Source organism: Capsicum annuum, chromosome 2 (assembly GCF_002878395.1).
Source record: "Capsicum annuum cultivar UCD-10X-F1 chromosome 2, UCD10Xv1.1, whole genome shotgun sequence".
NCBI classification, from domain to species: Eukaryota; Viridiplantae; Streptophyta; class Magnoliopsida; order Solanales; family Solanaceae; genus Capsicum; species Capsicum annuum.
In genome coordinates this window covers 19,406,544-19,425,626 of record NC_061112.1, presented here as the reverse complement: position 1 = coordinate 19,425,626, position 19,083 = coordinate 19,406,544, and the positions used below count along the sequence as shown (strand labels likewise).

Genomic DNA, 19,083 nt, shown 5'->3' with positions numbered 1-19,083 from the left:
TTTTCCTTATCTTAGATTGTTCTATTTTGAGCCGGGATCTATCGGAAACAACCTCTCTATCTCACTTTTGAGGTAGTGGTATGGACTGCGTACACTTACCCTCCCCAGACCCACTTGGTGGAAATATACTGGATATGTTGTTGTTGTATAATCAATAATTTAAAATATCTAAAATCGAATAAGAAATTTAATTGACTCTCTAAATTATGTGTATTACAAAAAAAATTTAATTGACTCTATCAAATTTATCTATATATACAAAATGACATATATAGCACGGATTTTTATGTTTAGTTCTAGCTGTTTTCCCTGTACAATGAGAATGTGACACATATTATTCCTTCTTAATTACTGAATGAAAATTCAATCAATACTTATTTTCTAAACATGCAGTCCCGGGCAGTAACTTCCTCAGTTCATTTCTTCTCATTCGCAGCTTCACCCTTCCCCGAAAGCACGCAGCTCTCCAATAATATATCTTTACATTTTCTCTCATAATAAATATTTTATACTAACTAATAGAAGTGGTACCTTTTTTCTTCTTGCTCAGCCAATTTTACTTTGAAGGAAAATAAACCACCATTGAAGACATCCCATCAGTTTCGCCGCCTTTCTTGTCCTTTCTTTCTCTCATTCATAATAATTATAATCATTTTTTCCTTATGAAAAGTAAAGAGAAAAGATCTTTTTTTTTTTTTGCCCTTTCACATCACCAAAAAGAGTCATGTAAGAGAATCTAGCTTCCCATTTGAGCAATCCGATTTACTATTATCCAAATAATTTTCTTTAATGGATTTTTGTGTTTTCCGTTTCACTTTCCTAAAGGGTAATGGATTCTCAAACATAGCCTTTTCTGTCCAACTTCTCGTACACTGATCCATTTCAATAGTCTATTCTAATTTCGGGATTCTCTTTACCTTTATTTTTTGTGTGTGTGTGAAAATTTTAAGATGAGTGTAGCCAAGTCCCAGGTTTGGCAACCTTCTAAAAAGAAGAGGATTTAGCTTTAGGCTTATTAAAAGGAAAAAAAAAGATTTTCTGTAGGTAAGAGGGAAAAAAAGTACAAAATATGGATATTCATTTAGAGTAGGGGTTTAAAGATCTGTAAGGAGATTTGATTGAATAAGGAGAAGTTTGGAGATGGGTTCAAGATCACATAATGGAAGTGGGAGGACTAGAGTGGGAAGGTATGAGCTTGGGAGGACACTGGGTGAGGGTACTTTTGCAAAAGTGAAATTTGCAAGGAATGTTGAGACCGGTGATAATGTAGCCATAAAGATTCTTGATAAAGAGAAGGTGATGAAGCACAAGATGATCGGTCAGGTATTTTATGTGTTCATATGTTTTAAATTCTAGATTTTTCTATTAATCCCTTATTTTCTATTTGATTTTAGTAATATTTAATCTTTTCAGTTTTTTGAATCTGATATCCTTTTCTTTCTAGAGTCTTATCATGAATATATTGTTCAAGAAAGATTGAACCATTTTCCTCCTGTTTGACCTAGTATGTGTAATGGTTGCCTGAAATTCAACTTGATTTACCCCTCCTTAATGATTTCTAATAATTAAGAGTCATTATTAATGACGATGCTGTGCTTTTCATATTTTTACGGCGTTTCAATTGTGAAAATGACAGCTTAATAATACATGAGTGATGCTATGGAAAAGATCATTGTTTTCAGGAGCTTTAGTCAGAATTACCATGTAAAATCTTTGTTGTTTCTGAATATTGGGAAGTCTGAATTGTAATGTTGTGTCCCCTTTGCAGATTAAACGGGAAATTTCAACCATGAAACTTATAAGGCACCCCAATGTAATCCGAATGTATGAGGTTAGTATCAGTCTTTTATCTCTAGCTTTTTGTTACCACAGACCCTTCCCTTAATGAAAATAAAAAAAGGGCAGCCCGGTGCACTAAAGCTACCGCTATGCGCGGTGTCCGGGGAAGGGCCCCACCACAAGGGTGTATCATACGCAGCCTTACCTTGCATTTCTCCTAGAGGCTGTTTCCAAGGTTTGAACCTGTGACCTCCTGGTCACATGCCAACATGACAACAACTTTACCAGTTACTCCAAGGCTTCCCTTAGTGAAAATGAACAAGAAAAAAAATGCAATTAAAAAAGAAAGAAAAAGGAGGGATTGCATTTAAGTCCTAAATTTTCCTATTGCTGATCACTAATATTTTGGACGCATAAGCAGAATTTCTTTATCAAAATAATTGGAGCGGGTTTCCAAGTACTGCTTCACTGTTTACCTGCTAAACTACTCAAGCTTCTGTCATGTAGGTCATGGCCAGCAAGTCGAAGATATATATTGTCTTGGAATTTGTTACTGGTGGCGAACTGTTTGACAAAATTGTAAGATTCTCTTCCACGAGTCTCTTAACTGCTATTTTTATTCTTTCCATTTGCAACAGGAGATGAGTAAGCTTTTGCTGTTTTGTTGAGGCCAGGCTAGTAAAGGTAGGCTCAAAGAAGATGAAGCAAGAAAGTATTTTCAGCAGCTTATCAATGCAGTGGACTACTGTCATAGCAGAGGTGTATTCCACAGAGACCTCAAGGTAAACTAATTTAGTTCTCGAGGAGATTCTACAGAGCGAGTGAACATTAGGATGATAATGAGAATGGTTTATAATCCTTGCATTTATTGATTTATAGCCTGAAAACTTGTTATTGGATGCCAATGGTGTTCTTAAAGTTTCAGATTTTGGATTGAGTGCGTTGCCTCAGCAAGTTCGGGTATGACAACTTCTTATCTCTTGAAATGTCACTCTTTACTCTATTTGATTGATCAACAACTGCTATATATAAGTTTGCCGACACAAACTGCACAACTGAATCTAATTGTACATAAGGTTGCTGATGTGTCATTTTAGGAAGATGGACTACTACATACAACATGTGGAACACCAAATTATGTGGCTCCAGAGGTGCTCATTAGTTTGTCCCATAATTCATTTTAGTTCATATCCTCGAGCAACAGCTTTGATTCCAATTTTTGCTTCTTGCTGCTACTGTAGGTGATCAACAATAAAGGTTATGATGGAGCTAAGGCTGACCTTTGGTCATGTGGTGTAATCCTTTTTGTACTTATGGCTGGTTATTTGCCTTTTGAAGAGTCAAATCTGATGGCATTATATAAGAAGGTGTGTGAATCTGTATCATACATTTTCCATGAAAGAGAATGTTGAGATAAGTGAATATTATTGACAAAATTCTAAGAGTGACTCATGATGAGATATTGATTTGATTGCAGATACATAAAGCTGAATTTACATGTCCACCCTGGTTTTCCTCTAATGCAAAGAAACTAATCAAAAGAATCTTGGATCCCAATCCACAGATGGTATGTATATCTCCCTCTCCAACACAAAGGAGGAAATAAATCAGAAGTTATCTTGTGAAATTTTGTTTACAGATTAATTTGCTTACTGGCTCTTTATCTGCACTTACTCTTAGCTTTTCATTCATTACCAAAATTTATGGGAAATTCATGGATTTTATCATTTGACGACAGCGCATCACAATTTCTGAGGTCATTGAGAATGAATGGTTCAAGAAAGGGTATCGTCCACCTGTTTTTGAACAGGCAGATGTTAGTCTTGATGATGTGAATGCTATTTTTAGTGAATCTGCTGTAAGTGTACTTGTTTCTGCGAAATGGGTCCGCCGAATTTTGAATTTGTGTGTTGATTCATATTGAATGAACATTCGATTGTCCTATAAATGGTGCTCATGTGCTATTTCACGAACACAGGACTCCTCGAATCTTGTTGTTGAAAGACGGGAAGAACGGCCTTCTGCACCGCTGACTATGAATGCTTTTGAGCTTATTTCAACTTCTCAGGGTCTCAATCTCAGTTCTCTGTTTGAAAAACAAATGGTATGTGTTGGTGAAGCTTATGATCTTACACACAACTTCTCAAGTGGCACAGTTTAACATTGTATTGACTGATGTTCAAGTAAATTAACGTTTGGTCACATTTTAGATTGGAAACCATATAAGTTTTTCAAAGTTTCACTTTAAAAGTTTTAACATATGGGAACAATGTTTACGGTAATTAGTATTTCACGGATATGGTGAATATGAACATTGTTCGCCATTGTGAATTCTCAGTTCAACCAAATGAGTTCTACTTAAAACGAAATGTTGCTTAGTTATGTCTTTCTTGCTTTATGTAATGCACATTTGTACTGAAATGCAAACTACATTTAAAGTTTCCAGGTGTACAAAAAAAGCAAGTCTTTCAAACCCAAAAGTGGGGAAATAACAACAACAACAACATGCTCAATTCCCACAAAGTGGGGTCTAGGGAGGGTAGTGTACAGAGTCTGTACCTCTGCCTCACCTCCAGGTTGTTTCCAACGGCTCAAGACAATAACAGTCGTAGTAGAAGTACAAGCAATAATAGGTAGTGATAAAAACAATAGATAATAACAGAACACGATTACCACCAAATAATATTACGATCGATCTACCCAAAACAACAAACATCAACAAAACTCCAAGAACAAGAAACTAGAAGCGTAGCACTACGACTACTAGGACGGACAACAAGGCAAAGCACTCCTTCCTATTAGCAAGGACGAACTCCTACCTACTTACACCTTCTACTCCACACCTTTCCATCTTGGGTCATGTCCTCGATAAGCTGTAATTGTGCCATGTCCTGTCTAACCACCTCTCCCCAATAGTTCTTTGGTCTATCTCTATCTCTCCTAAAAACTTTAATTGTGTCAGTTCTTGTCTAATCACCTCTCTTCAATACTTTTTCGGTCTATCTCTACCTCTCCTGAATCCATCCAGATCAAACCTTAAACCTCCACACTGGCTTATACAATTTTCAATGCTTGTTTTTTAGATGGATCTAGTCCAAACATTTTTAAGCATGTGGACTAATCAAGGTTACTTTTTACAGGGGCTCGTCAAAAGGGAGACAAGATTTACATCGAGATGTCCTGCGAATGAAATTGTTTCAAAAATTGAAGAAGCTGCTGTACCTTTGGGATTCAATGTGAGGAAAAATAACTACAAGGTGAATGGGACAAGTCATTCTCGTGCTTTAGCCTTAATTTTCTTCTATCATTAGTCTTACAGAAGTGTTGTGATTACAACAAATGTTGCTCGGAGTTGTCAAAAGGTTTTCAAGCAACACAAAAACTCATCTCAGTTTTGTAATGTTTCATACCTTTCCTTCTTATCAGCTTTCTTCAATCAAGTTTAGTTATTAATGTATGAGCAGTTGAAATTATTAAAATTTCATTTGTTGTACATTTTCCTTCTCTTCTTCTAATCTAGTAACAACTAACTTACTTCAATCAGGTATGGTTGTTACATAAATGAGCACGTTGAAATTCTTTAGGATATCCTGATATTCTAGTTGGTTCTTTGCTATTGTTAAAATTTCATTCACGCTAAAATTTCCTTTTCTTCCTTTATACTAGATTAAGCTTCATGGTGAGAAGAGCGGGCGCAAAGGTCACTTACACGTTGCAACTGAGGTATGCTTGTTCGAAGGACCTTCAGAGTTGCTAGTTTTTCATTGTCATTCAGACTTCTAATACAACTTCCTACACTGAGGTTTGCTGTAGATTTATGAGGTGGCACCTTCACTATACATGGTTGAGCTTCGCAAGGCTGGAGGAGATACCTTGGAATTTCATAAGGTAAACCAAATTGGAAGTTTTTGCCGTGTTTATTGATTCATTAATATACAAGGGAACTCTCTTGTGAGGTTTGCTAACTAAGCTAAGTAGAACATCTAGTTGAAGCGAAGTAGATAGGTGGCCCTGCTTATTTGTGGATTTTTCTTAAATCCATTGAAGTACTTTCACTACTGCTACTTGGATAGGCATAGTAGACCTGACATGATATTTGGCATTTTGTCTATTAATCTTTAAAATGGTTATGTTGTATTATTGGACTTGAACATATTCTATGTCAGGCTTGCTGCAGTCTGCCCATGCATATGCTTTTATGCTGATAAATTGATAAAGCTAATGTTCTTTTCATTTCTATACAGTTTTACAAGAACCTGTCCACCGGATTGAAAGACATTGTTTGGCGACTGGGTGATGAAGCAGGAGAGGAAGTAAAAGATGGTTAGTGTACTATACTATGATACCAAAAAAAAATACTACGATATGATGACTGTGCTGACTAATTACCTGCTCGATCTGTTTTTTTTCCTTAAATTTAAAAATTGGTCAAGCTATGGAACAACCAGTATTTGCTTTACTTGCATATATGATGGGAACAATTAGATGCATGGTCATCTTATGTGTCAATGGCCAAATGGACATGAAGGTGGTCTTTTTTGTGGGGGTTAACAAGAGGAGCCGTAATGTTTACTAGAGTTTAGAACTAAAATGATGCCTTTTGGGTCAAAAGAAGCAAACTAATGTTAAAAGAAAAGTGAATGCTTCTACTGATAGCACATCATGCCTTTTGGGTCAAAAGAACCAAACTAATGTTAAAATGAAAAGTTAACACTTCTACTGATAGCACATGAATTTCATGCACTGTGTATGAATGGCTGCCGGCCCCTGTTAAAGGCCATTAGCTGTTTCTTTTATAAACTAGTTTCTCAATACATGTGGTGCCGCGTGTATGACAAGTCATGTATTAGACATCGTGTAAAATAATCTCAACATTATTAAAGCAAAATTTTAAGTATTTACACATGATAGAATAAAGTATACGTTCCATGTGAATTGTTAATGTGGATCCTCATAACTTATATTTTGAGGTAAAGATGGTTGTATTGTCCAACCTACAAAGATGAACGAAAAAAGTTTAATCAGCTATATATTTTTTCTTACTTATTTTGCCTTTACAAGGTACAAACATGTAAGGAAGCATGTGCTATCTATTCAAAATGTATGTTCATTAGGTATGTTCCTATTCACAATACATATTTAAACCTACCAAAAATCAGCACCAAAGCAAATTAAGTTAATACCAACTCGTAGCAAATAATGCTAATGCAGGCAGGGCAATACTTGTGCACATGTTGGTACTCTCTTCGTTGTCATTTTTGTTATCATCAGTATTTATCAATTCCTTTAAAGAAGGGGTTTTGAGGGGAGTTTAAGAGTAGAGGATCCAAGCCTAGGCTGAGTGCTTCTCGTTGAAGTTATTGACCTCACAATTTTTAACCTTGTCCATGGAATTGGACCTCGTACCTTATATTACCTTTTGTATATCATATGAGATGGCAAAAAGAAGGATAGTTTGATCAACCCTCTCCTAAAGAGGAAAAAGAAGTGACATTTTCCAATTATTGCAGTTTGATCATCTATAACCATTTCACACCACTATGTTATCAAGCAAGTGGATAACAAATATTAAACAAAGTGATGATTAGTAATACAACTGACCAATATTATCATTAATGAAAACGTTACTGGAATTTGATCCTTGTGAATAACACAAGGTTCATGTGTATCCAAATAACACTAAAGCTTGAGGACTGCTCAGGCAACTTCCTTTACCACTTCATTGAAACATGTCTGTGTTTTTTCTCTACTCATCTCAAATTACCTTCTAGTAATCCGTTATTCTTGTGCTTCAGTGGTCACACACTGTTTTTTTTTTTCAATTACATAGTGCTGTATTTGTTTATGAAGAGGATAATTGTCACGTCCCAAAATAATCTCTAGACATGACTGGCACCTGCTAACACCACTTGTCGGGAGAACCAATCTTCCTTAGACTTTACCAGATAATAAACTCTAAGGTAAGATATGTGCAACTTCAACGCATCAATAAATAACGAATATTAGTTCAACAAAATTTCTTAATCAAACTATAAATTCAATAATCACTCGAGAACTAATTCTTTGTCCCAAATCCCACACTAAGACATGTAGCATCTAAAATAGAGCTACATGAGTTCAAACTTCGGGCATGCAAACCCAATGAAAAGAAGCATAAGCTAGATAGCCAAAGCTAAAACGAAAGCCTCCACGAATAATGCGAAGGCGCACCTTAGCAATAGAATCCTTCCGAAGGAACCGTCACCCACTAGTTTCACCTTGCGCCGTAGTATCTGCAGACATATAAGTAAGGAATGAGCTATATATAAGTAAGGAATGAGCTTATATATAAAATATAACCCAGTAAGATTTCCGACTCTCGCTACTTCAGTATTAGAAAATACAACACCACCAAGAACATAAAGTTATTTATTACACACAGGAATTATGTTGGAAAGAAAGAACAAAACTTAATTTGTATAAAGAAAAAAACAAAACTTGAACCAAGAAGAGAAAGAGCAGAAAAACTTTTATTTATTTCATGGCTTATTGAAATGATCATTGCCACATTTATATACAAAATCATAACTGAAAAGCTTAATTAAAGGAGTAAAATAAGCTATCATATCTAACATTATTGTCTAAAGATTAGTAGCTGTTATAAAATCAGATTGTGCATGATTGCAACCTTATTTACCTAAACTTAATCCAACTTTAAAGCTGTAAGTTGAATTTCAACAGCTAGTACAGCTAATCTGCAGCTCTTGAGGCACTAATCTTAACACTCCTCCTTGACTCAAGAGCTGTAACACCAAGTCTATCTATGAGAAACTTGAATCTTTCTCTAGGTAGAGACTTAATTAAAATGTCAGCATTCTGAAAAACAGTTCTGCAGTGCGCCATGATTGTGTCTCCATTCTTTTGCACCTCCCTCAAGAAATAAAGCTCGATCTTGAAATGTTTTGTCTTTCCATGAGAAACAGGATTATTTGCAATTGAAATTGCAGCTTCATTATCCACAAGGATTTCAGTACTCTTCTTTTGTTCCATGTACAAATCTGCCAGCAGCTTTCGAATCCAAAGAGCTTGATTCACTGCTAAAGCAGTTCCGTTTAAAATTGGTGTTTTCTGAGGTCGTTTGACGTCCGTGTGAATAATTTGCAGCTTATTCTTTGGCCTTCATGATAAATTCTGAAAAGGAAGCCTTGTTTGCTTCCCATACCGACAAGCTTCACAAGCAGGTAGATTTTTCTCAAGGCTCGGGAGACCTTCTGTTAGTTGATTTTCTTTCATGAAGAGTATGGCATCATGATAATGTACGAGTCTTTTGTGGCATGACTCGGAATTATTTTCCAACCTGACAATTGTTGCTTGCTCCTCGTCCAATAGATTCAAGGAAAAACTCCTCCTATCTTGATATTGAACATCTCCTTATTATCAGAATCCTTAATGACACATGTTTTTTCTTTAAACAACACTTTGAACCCATTTTCAAGTAGCTGCCCAACACTTTGAGAGGTTTTGATCAAGATCAGGAGCAAAGAAAATATCAGTTATAAGTTTCAAACCTGTAGGGCTTTGAGTTGCACTTGTTCCTTTGCCTTTTGCGTTAAGATATTCTCCATTTCCAATTTTGACTTTGGAAATAACAGATCTATCTAGCTCTTTAAAGAGCTCATGATCACTCGTCATATGATTTGTGCATTCACTATCAATCAACCAATTTTTAGAAGTGTTTTTGCTAGTAAAACAAGTTGCTACAAACAACTGCTCTTCTTCATATTGATTTATATCAGCCTTGGCTTCTTCTTGTTGCGTTTGTGACTTGCATACCCTCTCCACATGGCCGAGTTGACCACATTTGTTGCACTTGACATCTGGTCTCCACCAACAGTTCTGTTGAGAGTGATTTGTCTTTTTGCAATGAGGGCAGGGTGGATTACTTCCTCCATGATTATTGTAATTATTATAATGCCTTTGTTTCTGGTTCTTTTTCTTTTCCTCGTATGACTCGTTCTGTGATTTAGCTTGAAAAACACCTTCAACAAAACCTTCTTTCCTCATTATTCTCCTTTGCTCCAATGCCTGCAAAGCATTAACAAATTCTGCCAAGGTAATGCTTGACAGATCCTTAGAATTCTCTAAAGAAGAGATTGTGGCTTCATATTTCTCAGGAAGTATGACAAGAATTTTTTGAACAATTCTTTCATCAGTAAAATCCTTACCAAACAATCTCACCTTGTTGGCTAAGTCAAGTAGCCGATCTGCATAATCTTTTATGGTTTCTGATTCTTTCATTCTCTTCATTTCAAATTCCCGACTCAGATTCATCACTTGCATATTTTGAACTCTTTCGTTTCCTTGGTATTCCTTTTCAAGATACTCCCAAATTTCTACAGTGGACTTCATTTGCATAATTCTGGTAAGAATTGAAGGAGATACCGCAGAGAAAAGGCATGCATTGGCTTTGGCTTTCCTTGTCTTTCTCTCCTTGTGATGTCTCATCTGATTCACTGTTGGATTATCTCCAAGAGGAGTTACTTCATAGTCCTCTTCTACTGCTTCCCATAGATCCAGTGCTTCAAGATGAACCGTCATTCTAATTGCCCAAGCTTGATAATTCTCACCATTGAAGACGGGTGAAATTAGAAAGCTTGTTTCAGAATTCATTTTCTATAAACTATTTATATAGAAAGAACTTATGTTTTTTATTCACTCTCTTCTCACAGGTCCCTCAAGATGACAATGCTCTTGATACCAATTTGTTGGAAAGAAAGAACAGAACTTAATCTGTATAAAGAAAAAAACAAAACTTGAACCAAGAAGAGAAAGAGCATAAAAATTTTATTTATTTCATGGCTTATTGAAATGATCATTGCCACATTTATATACAAAATCATTACTGAAAAAGCTTAATTAAAGGAGTAAAATAAGCTATCGTATCTCTAACATTATTGCCTAAAGATTATTAGCTGTTATAAAATCATATTGTGCATGATTGCAGCCTTATTTACCTAAACTTAATTCAACTTTAAAACTGTAAGCTGAATTTCAGCAGCTAGTACAGCTAATCTGCAGCTCTTGAGACACTAATCTTAACAAATTATATCATAATAAGGTGACCAATGAGGCCCAACAATCCTTCACCAAGAACCATATACCTCAATACAATTCATACATAACACTTATCATAATTTGTAATTAAAGTAATTAGCCAACGCCAGGAGTTTCGGGCAACATACAAAATACGCCAAATATATCAGGAGTATACACAATACTCAGGGAAGCATATACAATGTCCCATATCAAATCAACAAGCATACACAATGCCCCAATAGAATTAAGAAGCATACACAATGCCCCAATGGAATTAAGAAGCATACACAATGCTCTAATCTCACAGTACACAATAATATCACATCATGAAATTATTTATAAAGGGAGAATTAGTATTCTTAAACATAAAGTATATGTGGCTGGTTTTGAAGACCGTCAATTCTGCCAAGCACACGCTTGTCCCAACACATGGACCGGACATATAAAAATATATTTTAAAAACAAATTTGAAAAGCAAGCACCCAAAGCTTAAAGTCTCACTTACCTCACGAATGATAAATTTCTCAACCTTGCAACGCGTAGAACACCAACCAAACAACTTCCAATGACCTCAATCTATATAAAAGTATTAATTGACGATATTAGTTACGCAAGTCATGGTCAAGTTTCAATATCTCTAACTTTTAAGTTTCGAGCTAAACCTTGATATCTCATACCTTAAGCTATGAATTAAAAAAAAGGAGAAAACTATAATCTTAATATCACTACCCAAGCTTATTGGTGATTACCAATACGTTGATACTCGTTTCAAAATTATAATACTCCACTATGTATAGACAATCCAAAAAACACCAAGAACTTTTTAGGAACTACCAATAAGTTGTTGGCTTCAAGAAGTATAACAACACTATATATATTTCTTCCTTTGGCAGTAGCAAACGACAACTATAACAACATAAAGTAAATTTCTATGCCTAAAACTTAAGGAAAAATTTCATACGTAATTAGAGTAATGTTTGCTCCGCTGATTCTCTATGCTGCTGGACTTTCTCAAATTCTTGTCTATGATCATTCCTTTCTCCTAAAAATAATGGAACCATTGTCCTAATATTTTAACCCCTTATGCTACTAAGCCGTGAAATCTTAATAGGTGAATGGGTTTTGACTTTTGGCTTGCTCACTTTAATTCTATTAATTAATATTAATAACATAGGCTAAGTTACCCATTTACCCAAAATAATCTCTAGACGTGACTGGCACCCGCTAACACTACTTGTCGGGAGAACCAATCTTCCTTATACTACCAGATAATAAACTCTAAGGTAATATTTGTGCAACTTTAACGCATCAATAAATAACGAATATTAGTTCAACAAAATTTCATAATCAAACTATAAATTCAATAATCACTCGAGAACTAATTCTTTGTCCCAAATCCTACACTAAGACATGGAGCATCTAAAATAGAGCTACATGAGTTCAAACTTCGGGCATGCAAACCCAATGAAAAGAAGCATAAGCTAGATAGCCAAAGCTGAAACGAAAGCCTCCACGAACAATGCGAAGGCACACCTTAGCAATAGAATCCTTACGAAAGAATCGTCACCCACTAGTTTCATTTTGCGCCGTAGTATCCATAGACAGACAGTAAGATTTCCGACTCGCTACTTTAAGTACTTCTGGGACAAGTATTAGAAAATACAACAACATCATGAATGTAAAGTTATTTCACACAGGAATTATATCATAATAAGGTGACCAATGAGGCCCAACAATCCTTCATCAAGAATCATATACCTCAATACAATTCATACAAAGCACTTATCATAATTTGTAATTAAAGTAATTAGCCAAGACCAGGAGTTTCGGGCAACATACACAATGCACCAAATATATTAGGAGTATACACAATACTCAGGGAAGTATACACAAGGTCCCATATCAAATCAACAAGCATACACAATGCTTAAGGGAAGTATACACCATTCTCCAATGGAATTAAGAAGCATACACAATGCCCTAATGGAATTAAGAAGCGTACACAATGCCTTAATATCACAGTACACTATCATATCACATCACAAAATAATTTATAAAGGGAGAATTAGTATTCTTTAAACATAAAGTATATGCGGCTGGTCTTGAAGAGCGTTGATTCTGCCAAGCACACTCTCGTTCCAATACATGGATCGGGCAGATAAAAATGTATTTTAAAAACAAATTTGAAAAGCAAGCATCCAAAGCTTAAAGTCTCTCTTACCTCGCGAATGATAAATTTCTCAACCTTGCAACGCGTAGAACACCAACCAAACAGCCTCCAATGGCCTCAATCTATACAAAAGTATTAATTGACGATATTAATTACACAAGTCAGGGTCAAGTCTCAATATCTCTAACTTTTAAGTTTCGAGTTAAACCTTAATATCTCATACCTTAAGCTATGAATTAGAAAGGGAGAAAACTGTAATCTTAATATCACTATCCAAACTTAGTGGTGATTTCAAAATTATAATACGTGTATAGACAATCCAAAGTCCAACACCAAGAATTTTTTAGGAACTACCAATGAATTGGTGGCTTCAAGAAGTAAACTTTGCAATTATGCTTCAGCAATGATTACCTAATTACTATGTCTTCTAACTCATCATTACACCATCATCATTATCTATTCATCCCAGTGAAAGTGAAATAGTAGAAATATGACTAAATAGTTAGAATAAGAAGTTTGATAAAATCTAAGCACGACTTGTTGATGGAACCAGCAACAACAAGTGCAAACAACATGATCTCTATTTTTAAATTCAAGAAACTAGTTGCTGTTTGCATTGTTACAAACACTATATATATTTTTCTTCCTTTGACAGTAGCAAGAGACAGCGATAACAACATAAAGTAAATTTCTATGCCTAAAACTTAAGGAAGAGTTTTATACCTAATTAGAGTAATGTTTGCTCCGCTGATTCTTTGCGCTGCCAGATTTTCTCAATTCTTGTCTATGATCGTTCCTTTCTCCTCAAAAATAATGGAACCAGTTGAACAGGTGAATGAGTTTTGACTTTTGACTTGCTCACTTTAATTCTATTAATTAATATTGATAACATATGCTAAGTTACCCATTTATCCCTCATTAAAAGTCTGGGTTATTACAATAATAAGTACACTTCCCTATTTTGAGTACCAAAAATAGAAGGAATAAAGGTTAAAGTTTCGATGAAATTGAACATAAACGGAAACAGAATTGTTATCGGTGGCTTGTTTGAAATGTAGTCCCCTTTAGATACTCTTTTCTCCACTAAAGCATACAATGCAAGTAGTGTTGGGATTTTGCACTAGAATTTATTCGGTAACGGTGCTCTTCATTGTTTAGAAATTTGTAATTATTTGTATGATTTTCTCTTTTGTGAATTCACTTGATTTGGGTTTCTTCCCTTCATATATAATACAATGCAATCATATTCTTGTGCTTCAGTGTCTTGGATTAGCGGTTGATAGTCCATAAAGTTGCGTAATATGATTTGGTTCCGCACTAATTCAATATGGTTGCCTTATCGTTACATGTGTCTAATTTGACCTAGTTCTGTCTCAATGATCAAACATTTTGTATAGTTTTTCACTGCTCCATAGTCATGCTCACCCTCTGCACTAACACCCATAGGCCATATAGTTCAAAATCTAGTTCAAAACTGAATCAACACCTCAAGAAAGAAAAGTGCAAAATGCAGATGATTACTTGGCTTGGAGTTTGTTTTAGCCATCTGGTTTTTGATGCATTCCCTTCATATGAAGGTAGCCAAGAATGGTAGGTAGCTAGGGTTTTAATGCATAACGCATCTTTTATAAGCTTTTCCCGCTGCGTCGTGATCATAATAAAATTGGAAGTTGAAGTGCAACAGAAGTTCATACTTGAAAAGGGAGAAGTTTTAATTAGCCCTGAACCTGTAACTTTGTAGCGTTTTATTTAGCGTACACCTAAATTATCGGTTGTCTTAAATACCTCAGAACTGGTTATTTTAATATGTCGACACCTTCTTCGTGGTCCACCTGGCACGAAAAGTGAGTTAAAACTCAAGGAGGTGCGTGATGGGGTAAAAAAATTGCCACATCATCATTTTGCAATGATAAAAAATGAAAAAAAAATATCATTTTTCTTTATTTTTACAATAATTTCAAGGGTCCCCTATTTCTTCTCTTTCTATTTTTACCTTGCATGTAAGTCTCCTCAAATCCTAATCGAAATAATAATCGAAAATTTCTATGAAACACTAACAAAAAAGAAACGCCATATTTTAACACAAAGAAAACAAATAAAAACAATTTTTTTAGATAATAGCTTGCTTGATCGGTGAAAATTTAACCTTTATCTATTTCGGAGCAGAGAAAAACTCAAAAACACAATTTTTTTTAGAGAGAAATCGGAAAATTAAGGATGGAAGTGGGTTATTTTTTGATATAGGGTAAATATGAGGAAAGTAGATATTATTTATTCACGTGGACAAACACATAAGCAGTTTTTTCATCGTGTATGCCCGTGTTTACACGATTGTGGTCTTTGAACAACAAATGGGTACTCGACATATTATAGTAACAAGTTTCGGGGGTATTTAAGACAATCAATAATTTAGATGTACACTAAATAAAACATTAAAGTTCAGGAAAGCAAAAAATGAAATTAAAAGCTTATCAAAACATACACATGTCATCATTCAATTGGATTTTATCAACTAATTATATTTAATTAGTTTTTTGTTTATATTTATATAGTTTTTATTTTCTTTCTTTACTTTTTAATTTGGTTTATCGGAAACGGCCTCCCTACTTCTTTGGAGGTAGTGGTATGGACTGCGTACATTTTACCCTCCTCAGATCGCACAAGGTTGGAATTCACCGGGTATGTTGTTGTACTTTTTAATTTGTTTTTCCTTTTCTTCTTTTCTTTCTTTCATCTTTGTCTTTTTCCATATTTTCTCATCTCTTCCTTAACACCACCTCTAATTCCTTAGCTCCATTTCTTCTCTCAACCTCCATCAATTCACCGATGAGTTCACGAATGAACTTACCATTTTAACATTTTTTCCCCTTCATTTTCTTCAGTATTTTGTTGTAGGTAGTTGGAAATTAAAATGTTTGAAACTTGAAATCGAGTTGTTCTCGAATTTTGAGAATTTGAGTTCTGAGTTTCTCGACTTTCTCAAAATTGGATAGTGGGTTGTTCAAATTTTACAAAATTGGATTGCGGGTATCTTGAATTTCACAAGTTGGGTTCTGTGTTTCTTTCATTTTACTGAATTGTGTTGTTGCAAATTGGGTTTCGGATTTATCGAATTTTACAAAGTTGGGTTGTTGGTTTCTTGCATTTATGAATTGAATTGTGAATTACTTGAATTTTATTGAATTGGATTGTGAGTTTCTTGAATTTCAAGAATTGAATTTCGCGTTTGCATTTTACGAATTGAGTTATGATTTGTTCAAATTTTATTGAATTGGGTTGTGGGTGTCTTGAATTTCACAAAAATAGTGGAAGGTTGTGAAACAGTGAAAGGATTGAAGTGATTTTGCTTGTTGAATTCAGATTGCTTTGACTCTATCGAATTTGTTTGTTTTATCAATAAATGGGCCTTGCCCAGATTTAAACTAAAAAAGAAGTATTGAAGGAGATGATATATATATTCGTTTTGATGGATAGAGGGGTGGGGGTGGAAAAGGTGTGCTGGTGATTAATCTAGGAAAAAATAAAAATAAAATGCTATTGACACGTGTTGTGTATATATTCAAGATAAAATTTAGCTGTGACGTTTTAACAAGTAAATAAATTTTCTTTTAAATAGTATAGCGTATATTAGATCACTCTAATAATTTCACATGTCTTCAATTTTTCGACTATAGTTTAGAATGAAAATAATGACTTTTTGAAAAGAAAAATGTACCATACCATGAACACCCTAATTTAATGCAGTGTGTTAGATGCCAATGCAAAGTTTTTTGTTCATTTTCATTCTTTGATGTTACACGTATTGAAATAATTAAGAAAAGGAAAAAAATAAAATAAAAATAGAAGAAAAGGAAGCCTTTATTGAATAGTTATTACTCTCTTCGTTCCATTTTGTGTGTCGTTATTTCCTTTTTTGTTCATTTAAAAGAGAATGTCACTTTTCCTTATTTGGTAATTATTTAAAGACACAATTTTACTTTTGATCTTATTGGCCCCACTCACTTAATTAAGATCTCACTTAATTAAGATAGTAATAGTATACATTTTTTAAATTGTAATATTATAAATATAATCAAGTCTCTCCTCATTTCTAAAATTCCGTGCTCGGTCAAACTATTAACCATAAAATTGGGCGGAGGGAGTATATGCTAATTCTAATTCCTAATTTGTCTAAAAGTTAGGAGTCAAGTCACGAGAGGTTAATAAATATTTACTAGTACTACTAAATGGCCGAGTATGGAGAGAAATACTAGTACATTTTTACTTACTTAGGTAGGGGTGTACAAAAATTGTGCATGTATTAGTAATGTTTATATTAGTTTTACTTGTGTTATTATGCTTGCACCAGTTATGCTGAAACTATTTCTTATTCAGTGCTTGATTGGTGTGCTAAAAATAATTTACATTGCATATTTCTAAAATAAAATATATTTACAAAAATATCTTCTACAAATATAATGAAAATGATGTGCAAAAGATTTTGAGGGGCTATTGTGTCTTTACCCATGCTAATGCATGCATTAAAGTCTTGCAAATTGCTAATACCATAATTTCTTATGTATTAGTTACTCATTCCATAATACCAAGTATAGTGTATGATTAATGCTATACATCAGTTGAAATAATGTACCAAATAAAATATTAGTAATACATATAGCTAATACATGCATTTTTCTAATGTATCCTACCAAACGACCTCTGCATAGCGCACGTATTTCTTTTAGCCTAGAAACTAGTCTTGTCTGATTGTATTTCTTTACTTGACCAAGCATGAAAGGTGGCAGTTATATCAGAGGAAAAACATTTAAAAGAAAGCTTCAACAAGTGAAATTTCGAACTCTTATCTGCAAGCATCAAATTTATGTTTCTTTATCCCTTCAATGGTGCAGGCATTGTCTCAACCTGATTTTGGAATGTTGGTGTCAGTGGATTTGTCTCTCTGTATGGGTGTTGGATATTAGATACTTCTGTACTGCAAGCAGGACTTATCATCGGTTCGATGTCAAACATTAAGCAGAGTTTCCAATTCAATGTTTTATCATATGATTGAGGCACGTAACCTTCGAAAAATAAATATACGTTTTACGCTGCCATTGTTGTAATCGTATTTGATTACAAGATTTTAGAGATCAGTAGCCTAAAGATGTGCTTTTATTGGACAGGAAGTAGAATTAAAGTTTATTCTATGACATTTGCTCGATCCATTTTCTTATTATTGCCTTCATGATCAACAGTGACTTTCTATAGAGAAAAGTGTTCCGCTCTCCGCTGCAATTTTTGTCACATCTTGCACCCGTCGTGCATCCGCTAGAAGGGGAAATTATATTTGTGCTTAACAAAAATCTTTAAAGACTAGTCTTTCTTTTTATGTATAGTTTAAGTACAGTTCTTTACCGCATATTTTTATTCTTTTCATGTTCATTTGTCACTTAATTTCTTTTTTTTTTTAATCTTTTTTTTTTCCACTTATTTTTACTGTTTCCTGATTTTATTTTTTATTTTTTTGTTTTAATTTATTCGTCTCAACCTTTATTTTATTTTTATTTTTTTTTAAACATCTCATAAATCAAGATACAATGTGGTAGCATTAACTTTTGCCATGATACGTAAATTGTTGTTTGAAAGTCTTTGTGTAAGTCTTGCCTCTAAAGATTTATAGAATATCTCATAAATCAAGACACAATTTGATAGTGTCAATGATTGCTTGAAAGTCTTTGGACTAAGTTAAAGACAAGTGTTATAGAGTATCTCAAGATACAATGTGATTGTGTCTGATTTGCAGAGAAGACGAACTTTTGCGATTTTACTAATTCGAACACTTATAAAAAAGTTCAAATTTAATATTGAAAGAAACCGATTTGCCACTTAATTTGATCAAGGAAAATTAAGAAAATCTTTAATAATATACTTAAAAGTTAAAAATAGAAAATATCTTTCAAGAGTTAAAAAATTGGGTAAGTGGTTACAATTAATACTCTTGAAAAGTTGTTATAGCACCAAGATTATCCGATAACTTGCGATTGTTCGATCTTATTTGAAATTAACTTAATTGACTAACT

General features: G+C 34.1%; 1 protein-coding gene across 2 annotated transcripts; it reads left to right on the top strand.

The window, feature by feature from the left end:
* Positions 1 to 370: 370 nt before the first annotated feature.
* LOC107858448 (CBL-interacting serine/threonine-protein kinase 23) lies at positions 371 to 18,236 on the top strand. 2 transcript variants are annotated; one of them, XM_047405098.1, is made up of 16 exons: positions 388 to 1,323; positions 1,769 to 1,831; positions 2,287 to 2,358; positions 2,454 to 2,561; positions 2,659 to 2,739; positions 2,877 to 2,930; positions 3,021 to 3,146; positions 3,257 to 3,346; positions 3,518 to 3,637; positions 3,758 to 3,883; positions 4,920 to 5,036; positions 5,446 to 5,502; positions 5,593 to 5,667; positions 6,024 to 6,102; positions 6,841 to 6,893; positions 17,914 to 18,094. In XM_047405098.1, exons 1-15 carry the CDS (start codon positions 1,141 to 1,143, stop codon positions 6,852 to 6,854), a joined length of 1,365 nt encoding a protein of 454 aa, XP_047261054.1. In that variant the 5' UTR covers positions 388 to 1,140; the 3' UTR covers positions 6,855 to 6,893; positions 17,914 to 18,094. The 2 variants fall into 2 exon arrangements, with proteins under 2 accessions (XP_016558593.1, XP_047261054.1); XM_016703107.2 differs by lacking the exon at positions 6,841 to 6,893 and having other exon boundaries at positions 371 to 1,323; positions 17,914 to 18,236.
* Positions 18,237 to 19,083: the final 847 nt, after the last annotated feature.

Bases quoted from the DNA above. Each gene is read 5' to 3' on its own strand.
- LOC107858448 (XM_016703107.2), top strand. From the start codon at position 1,141: ATGGGTTCAAGATCACATAATGGAAGTGGGAGGACTAGAGTGGGAAGG. The intron at 1,324-1,768 runs GTATTTTATGTG...TCCCCTTTGCAG, and splicing joins AGCACAAGATGATCGGTCAG to ATTAAACGGGAAATTTCAAC. The intron at 1,832-2,286 runs GTTAGTATCAGT...TCTGTCATGTAG, and splicing joins ATGTAATCCGAATGTATGAG to GTCATGGCCAGCAAGTCGAA.